Source organism: Bidens hawaiensis, unplaced genomic scaffold, assembly GCF_021521415.1.
Source record: "Bidens hawaiensis isolate Kalapana, Puna unplaced genomic scaffold, B.hawaiensis_p1.1 tig00000055_1, whole genome shotgun sequence".
NCBI lineage: Eukaryota > Viridiplantae > Streptophyta > Magnoliopsida > Asterales > Asteraceae > Bidens > Bidens hawaiensis.
In genome coordinates, this window is record NW_027491016.1 from 352,440 (window position 1) to 361,223 (window position 8,784).

The 8,784-nt window shown below is 34.1% G+C and overlaps 1 protein-coding gene across 1 annotated transcript; it reads left to right on the top strand.

Moving 5' to 3' along the window:
* Nucleotides 1-470: 470 nt before the first annotated feature.
* On the top strand, nucleotides 471-1,980 carry LOC143619581 (transcription factor bHLH130-like). Its single transcript, XM_077091504.1, has 6 exons — nucleotides 471-855; nucleotides 943-1,169; nucleotides 1,250-1,414; nucleotides 1,522-1,587; nucleotides 1,670-1,738; nucleotides 1,838-1,980. The coding sequence occupies exons 1-6, from the start codon at nucleotides 471-473 to the stop codon at nucleotides 1,889-1,891; spliced, it is 966 nt and encodes a 321-aa protein (XP_076947619.1). The 3' UTR covers nucleotides 1,892-1,980.
* Nucleotides 1,981-8,784: the final 6,804 nt, after the last annotated feature.

Below are 8,784 nucleotides of genomic sequence, written 5' to 3' on the forward strand. Positions count from 1 at the left end.
ACTTACATTTTAGTTAAATATGATTATAACTAATTCTCATTTTAGAGTTAAAAATGACCAAAGATTAAAAAAATATTTTTACAAAATAGAAAATACATAACCTGATGATATTATTCTCATGGCAATAAGTTTGAAAGCAGCTTTTCTTTCTCCCTATTGGCTGGAAAGCACTCAAAACAAAACTATAAAAAAGCAAAATCTAAAATGTCTTCTATATTATTTTCTTCCTCTGCAAATGCCCCACTTATTTCTTGCAACAAATTTGTTCTTAAATACTACTTCCTTTATTCATCATGTCATCACTCTTTGAACCTACAACTCTGCTTCTACACTGATTTCCATAAAACCACCAAACTAAAAATTTATTTACCACCCTGAATACGGTTAACTGCGGAGTTCTGATGGCATCCGGTGCATTTTTCTAGTATGAACACAATTAACAATTGTATATTTGCAACTTCTAGTATTTAATGGATTCAGATCTTCATCATCATCATGGTTCACATCATCATCAACGACAGCAACAGCAGCAACAAAACATGATTAACAATAATATGTATATGGACAAAGATATTACCCCCTTATACAACCCTCCGGTTTCAAGATTTGGTGGTGGTGGTGGTGGTGGCAGTGATAGTTTAAGCTCTCATCATAATCTAGGCCAAATTCGTCAAAACGAATCGCACGTTATAAATTCTAAGAAGATGTATCAAAACTTTACGCAATCTCAGGAAATCGTTCGTAATAATAACTCGATTGTTGCTAGTTCTAGCTCTTCGACGGTGCCTGCGACGAGTCTTCTTCGTCAAAGTAGTTCGCCAGCTGGATTTTTCGAACATGTAAATATAGACAGTGGTAAGTTACTAAGTTGACAACTTTCTATTAATAAATTTGTTACAAGTTTTTTTTTTCGGCATTGTGTTTGATCGTAATATTTTATAGGTTATTCGATAATGGGATCGTTGGATAAATTTGGGCATGTTAATCGCAGTGTTCCTGATTCGTCGTTCTCTCCTAGGCTGAAAAACGCTATGGATTTCTTAGCAGGTTCATATTCGTCTTCTAGATTACCGTCTCATGTCCCCGTTGGTTATGAATCATCAATGTTAACTGATCGCTTCGTGAAAGAATTAGGAGAAAGTGATCAAATAAGTTCATGTGACAACCAGGTAAAATGGTGATTATGCTTTGATATTTTGGTGATATTATTATTATTATTGTTATTATTATTATTATGAACAGAATGAAGGGGAGATTCATGGCCCAAACTGGTTTGACTCACCAGCTGAGTTTGCCAACGAGTTCAACCGAGTTGTCTGCAATGGAAAATATGTTGCAGTTTCAAGATAATGTGCCTTTAAGAAGCAGAGCCAAAAGAGGTTGTGCCGCTCATCCAAGAAGCATTGCTGAAAGGGTATACAATTCTCTAATTTTTTATATTAAACTTTCAAATAATAATAATAATAATAACAATAATAATAATAATAATAATAATATGACACTTTGTTTTTAAATATGTAGGAAAGGCGAACACGAATAAGTGAAAGAATGAAGAAGCTACAAGGTCTTGTCCCAAATATGGACAAAGTTAGATGATTGTTCTTCGGGTTCTGGTTATACGATTTTTACTAAGACTGTCACATGATTAAAACCGTTTTCGTATATGTAGCAAACAAGCATAGCAGACATGTTGGATTTGGCAGTAGAGTACATCAAAAATCTTCAGAAACAAGTTGAGGTATACCCTCTTGGAAACAAATAATTAATCTATTATTGATATGTTTTTTTAAGTTGCGTATTGTATCGGTTGTGTTGATTTGTTGTTGCAACATTTCAGACACTTGCAGACCACCATGCAAAGTGCAGATGTCCATATAAGAAGAAACTCTAACATAAGTTTAAGCATAGCTATATTTCTATGTACATGATGTATAATAAAAGTAGCCAAGGAAGGAGATCAAGTAACTTGTTCTACTAAGGACTTAGACAGCAGTGCTTAATAAAAAGGTTCATTTTATGTAATATTGAGCCAGTTGTAAAGTCAATTTATAATACTTGTAACCATGTTTTTCTGGTTTTCCTTAAATGGCAAACAACCCCCCCCCCCCCCCCCCAACAAATAAATAAATAAAATAATAACAATAATAATGATAACAACAACAACAACAACAACAACAATAATAATAATAATAATTAAATAAAAATCTTGACAACCGTCTAATGCTCACTTTAATAAAAATCTTGACAACCATCTAATGCTCACTTTATGGGACTCAAGCACGTTAGTGGGGATGAACGCCTGATCAGCTAAGTTTTTTTTTGGTTAGAGGCCATTATCAGCTAAGATTTTTGGTAACCATGAAAACGTTTAAGGGAAAACGTGTTTAGTGTGGAACCAAGTAGAGCGTAGCTTACGCTAAGATGTTACGGAATATACCAGTCGAAGCTGTATTTAAATCTGAAACCTCTGCTAGAGATGATGAGAAGTTTACCAATTAAACAGCCTCATTATTAGCAGGGATGGAACAAGAAGCGTCCAAGGATCTGTTAACCATTAACCCTCCGACAGACCAAATTTTATATTAACAAGGATCTAGCGTTGTTTTTCTGTGTTTTTTTTTCTTTTTTTGGCATTGTATTCCTAAACTATCACCAATACCAAAATTGTAGCTAAAACAAATATGAAGGATGAGTATGCCAGAAGTTTTAGTTAGGTGGGTGTCATTTAAAACATGATAAACTTGTGATGGGAGTGATCTTATTGAGTCAAAAAAAAATGATTGTTCTTGGATCATGAAATCACATGATAATGAATGATGTGATGACCAAATCTTAAAAAGGAGTTAGTTATTCTTGAAAGTTTATGCAATTATGCTATGCTTTGTAGGGGTGTTTTTGTACTTTAGCATGATAGATAATAGATGGTGAGTTCCTTCTTGTCATGATGTGGAAAAGGTAGGTTCCCTGTCACTTATTTGTCATGCTGGTGTCAACTATCTAATCATTAATAAAAGTGAATATTTAGATATAATCTCTTGAAATTCAGGAAATATGTAACGGATGTTGAACACATAATATAAATTATAATATAAATGTGTCAAAGAATTATAAACAATAATCTGGATAGACTGGATTCAAAATATATATATATATATATGGTAGGTTCCCTGTCACTTATTTGTCATGCTGGTGTCAACTATCTAATCATTAATAAAAGTGAATATTTAGATATAATCTCTTGAAATTCAGGAAATATGTAACGGATGTTGAACACATAATATAAATTATAATATAAATGTGTCAAAGAATTATAAACAATAATCTGGATAGACTGGATTCAAAATATATATATATATATATATATATCAAAAAAATTATAGTATTGAATGAAAAAGCTAAGTGGGCCTTGGCCCGCATTGGCCCACACGAATATCCGCAAGTGATCACTATATTTAATTCACTTTCTGCATTTACTTCAAACACTAACACATAATGCAGGCATACTGTGATATGGGCCATATGATGTTATGCCTTGTTAGTTGTGTCAAATATGTATGGTGACTATTGTGTACGGTCATATCAACGAACGCGTCACGCATATTAAGACAAACCTTGTCTTATATGCATATTAAGACAAACCTTATCTTATATGCAGAATAAGAAAAACCTTATCTGACAGGTATAACATGAAAGACTTATCTTGCAAAAAATCTAATATGACACACTTTAAGATAAACATACGAGTCGTATTATACAACGTGGGTCGCACAAGAGGAAGAAACTCACAAGTCACATTCACTCGTTCATGTTATATGGTTGGACTGAGGAATTGACTAGTGTAGCAAGTTTGGTGGAATATTAGAACGATTAGAGTGATATGATTCGTATTCTTTGATAGGTGTTGATGCCAAGAAAATTTATTATTATTCTTTATTGTACTTCAAATCCTTAAGCCGAATAAGGCGAGTAGTAAAAACCAATACTACAAGAGAAGTAAATTGTTTTGGCAAGAAACAAGATTATATATTTATAATTTTCTACTTTATTAAAATAATTAGTTTATTCATGTTTTATATATAATAAAATTATTTCATGAAATATCAATATAAATTCTCAAGATGCCATCTTAATTTCTAGACTTCAGACTTTGTGGTGTCATAACTAAACTGAAGTGAAGTGATGGCCATGACTTTTATCTCAACTCTCGTCACTTCAGTTTAGTTATGAGTAAAAAATTTAAACCATGTTCAGAATGCTTACTAGTAATGAATAAATTTATAGTTATGTTTGACCCAATGTAGTATTCATCAAAAAAAAGATACATAATGAAATAAAATTTGTTACAAATGATACGAGTTTCTCAATTTCATAATCCTTTTATTCTTTCTCATGTTGGGCTTTATTTTCTCCTTTTTTATTTTGCATTGGGCCGCTATTGTCTATTGACTGGGCTTAGTTGGCCCAGTTACTGCAAAGAAAACTATTATAGGTTACCCTTAGTGATGATGTTTTAACAGTTGCTAGAAAAATTACATTTTAAGTTATTGATGTTGTTTCTGAAAATGTTAAAAAAAACAACAAATCAAAGGTGTGTATATGCTTACCAACACGAATTGCATAGCCTCTACATATTTAATTTGGAAAAACAATACCCGAAGTTATTTCTAGAGATATTTTGATTGTGAATGCACACAAAGTTGTAGCGTAATTCAATCCAACATCTAACGAGAAACACCCTAAATAAGCGCTCACACCACCCGACCCAACTAAAGCATCTATTATCATGGTTACAAAAATCCCGCCTAGGCGTCGACTATCTCGCTAGTTGATCAAAATTGTTCAAAATTGAAAACATTTATATATAAAATTTGGTATTTATACGTACATTTGGAAAATTACTTCAAAATTTATACCAATTCATCTCGATTTAATCTCTACTTCACCATCCAACTAGCAAGTTCAACAACACTACCTATTACTATTATCAATGGGACTTTATCAAGCTAAAGATGCTTCTAACTAGAGATGCACAAAATACCCAGTTCCGAACTCGAAACCGGTTCCTACTAGTACCCGACCGACAAGTACAACCTGGTATAGGATATCTCCCCGAAGCCGTAACCGGGACCAAAACCGACACAGACCTGCCAAAACCAGAAATACCCGGCCAAACCCTGGCCCTACCAAAAACCTAAACAGACAAACCCAAAAAACCCAATCAAATACCCAAAAAAAAACAATTCCTACCTGCTTCCGACTATAGAAATACCCACTTTGTGCACATTTTTAGACAAGTTTCACTACATATTTAAGAAAAAAAAACTCTTGTGTAATAATTCCGTTTATTTTCTAAATATTAGGGGCAACTTTATAGAATAGTAATCAAGTTTCAAGTTTGTTCCAATTAATTTACTCATATTTTATTTTGTCTCAATTAGGTCACTCAACTTTCAATTTTATCTCAATTAAGTCACTCAACTTTCAATGTGTCTCAATTAGGTCACTCAACTTTCAATTTTAGCTCAATTAAGTCACTTAACTTTCAATAAATGTTTGATGACCGTGTCGTACCGATCATGCAAAAACCTAATTTTACCTAAAGACAGGGTAAGTCAGGTATCGAATCCAGAGAAGCATGTGGTCAATGTCATACGTTTGTTCGTTTATTTTACTATATACAAAACAGTTATAAAGAAACAATTATGAAGATTTGTCAAAAGTGTTGATCACACTAGCAAATGAACTGATTTTAATATCAATTGTGTAATTAAGAAAAGTTCAATCAATTAACAAAGCAAATCACACTCGGGAATTCAAGTAAGCAGCTAACAGTGTTCTCATGCAACTTAACAGATTAATTATCATTGGTCAACTAAAGATTGTTTAACAAGCTAAACCTTAGGCATCAACAATTGCTAACACACGGCATTGGTTATCAAACGGTCCCTACCAGTGTGACTCAACTAAGGGCAATTGTACGCTTTCTTGCAATTAACTAGTCAACACAACCCTATAAGCAATTATTATAGCAACCGACAAACTAATCGTTCTGATCGACAAAAACCTAAACCGACTGAATGCACAGCAATACTAAATATCAATACTCATAGATTAATCAAAGACAATTGCAAATCATTCGTTCTAAAAGACATGAGAAAACTGAAAAATACAATACTCTACATCCCGGGTATGATTCGAAAAGATTCAGCCGCTCATGATCTTCGATTAGTCTTCAGCTATTGATTCAGGATGATGAACTACGAATCCCGAGTTGATATGAGGTGATCCGGGGCTCCCGGAATCGCCCCTTGTCGTCCCAAAATGGCTGGAAGTCGTCTTTCTCCATTAGGGTTTGTAAAAATAGAAGATATAGGTCAAAACCCATTTTTTCCCCTTTTTTAGGCCCGTCGCGTAGCGCGATGGCCATATACCCATACCATCGCGCTACGCGATGGAAGATGACCTCATTTTTGGATTCCTCTCATCGAGAAACCCAAAATTCATATATTATGGGTTCTGTAACTCATTTTCTAGCCCAGGATATGCTCGTTTTACTTCTTGGTCGCTTTTCGTCAACCTATCTTGTTCAGTTTTAGCATCGGCTTTAGGTTTCTCATCTAAACTCTTCCCGAATCCTTCTAACACTTCCCAAGACTTCAACTTATGTTCTGGTGTTCCCGAGATATCATTCCATGCTTGTACAAGTCGCCAATTTAGCATCTTTAATGATCAATGACCTGAAATACAAAAGTACATATGAAATACCAAAGTTCTAACAATATACTGAACAAAACTACATAATTAACACACTAATATATATACAAAATACCCGAACATCAATGTTCTAATACTATATTTTTTTTACCTTCATATTATGTGTTTATATATAACTTAAACGTCATTAAAGCCAAATTTTTTGTATTTTTTATCAGTAAATGCATCACTTAGTCGTCCCTCTCGTTTTACAACACAAATTGAAATTTAAGTTACCTAATTGAGACAAACTAAAAGTTGAGTGACCTGATTAGAACAAAACAAAATATGAGTGACTTAACTGGTACAAACTTGAAACTTGGTTACCATTTTATAGTGTTTTCCTGTCACACCCTCAAATTCCACTAACGGAGTTTTACCGTCAGAGAGTGTGAACTAACAGGATCGGAATAATCAGTTATAATCAAACCATAAAAACGTTTAAATGAAATTAAGTGCGGAAGCGTAAAAACCAAAAGACAAAAGTTGCGTCACGCAGGACGACTTAAAAACCCAAGTAATAATAGTTAAAACATGTTTGCACATCATAATGTTCAAAAACCATGCATGATCCTATACCGCGCGCCCGCCTCGGCTACCTGAGAATAACATACTAAAAGTGTCAACACAAGGTTGGTGAGTTCACAAGTTTAAATAAAATAAAGCGTTTAGCGTTTGCGTGCAGCGTTTTGCGTTCAGCGTTTTGCGTTACCAGATAGTGTTAAATCAATTATATATCGATAGGTAGCTAGCCTATACAACAAGTATTACTAAGTGTTCGACACCGAAGCTGACTGTTTATCAAGTGCCTTGTCACCAGGTCATCCAGACCATGGTACGTGTTAGCCAAAATTACACTCGCTTGACCTCCAGTCGAGTTTAGCATTGGGTGGGGTTTGTCAAACCCAGTAGTACTACTCAACAGTGACTCGCTATTCCAAATATTAACCGGTTCGATGTGTAAGACTTCAAATGTTTCGTTTGCCACTTAGCCTTTACAAGTGATGTATAATTTACTAACAAAATCTTAAATGCGTTTATCGGAGTATGTTATCTCCCCCAAATGAAAAGCGTTTAAAACAGTTTAAAGGGGTAAGTGAAACTCACTGTTTGCGAAGAATTCCCAAAATAAATCACCAAGTGATGCGCGTCACAGAAAACTCTCTCTAGCGTTCTAAAACAACAAGGAGATTTTCTAAGTATCGGAACTAATATCGAGTCTCTAGACCCGGCACATAATTCCTAATCACAAGATACGTTTCGTGTTTGTTTGTGAATCGTGTGTGACTTAACGAGTACATTTGTGATACGATATGTGTGTGAGCAATTATTTACGTGTCATGTATTAATAATGTACATCACTAGCAATTACTCCCCGTAAGGGCAATTTGGTCACACATAACAATTAACTAGCAATTATTCCCCGCAAGGGCAATTTGGTCAAAACACGACAACTATTTAGCAAGTATTCCCCGCAGGGGCAAATTGGTCAAATCATAACAATTAACTAGCAATTATCATGTTTCATGCATTTTCACAAAATTCAGCAGCTAGTTTCACCGAGACAGAAATTCTACTTGAAAGATTGTACTATTCCACTGATCATAGAATCTCAATTAATTTACCAAAAATCATCACTAAAGCATGCATATGTTAGGTTTCCAGAACATATTTTATTTTATTTTTATTCCACATAGATTTCTCATAATGATCAAAACACTACAGCAAGCTCATAACAGTCAAATTCATGCGCAACAGAATGTTATTTGAAATTCCCGTTAAATGAAAAATCCAACAAATGCAAGACCACTTGGGTTAGGTTCCTAACTCAATAAGTCAACTTTCAGAAGTGGAACCAACCCAATTGGTCTCGTAGTTCATGAGATATAACATTTACAAAACAACCTAACAGCAGGTCTAACAACTCAGCTTTGCACAACGTTTTTGTAAAATCATAAAGGTTAACTTTTACACGTCCAAAAATTGCAAATTTATATTCTTTAGAAACTAGACTCAACCTAGTTTACTGTA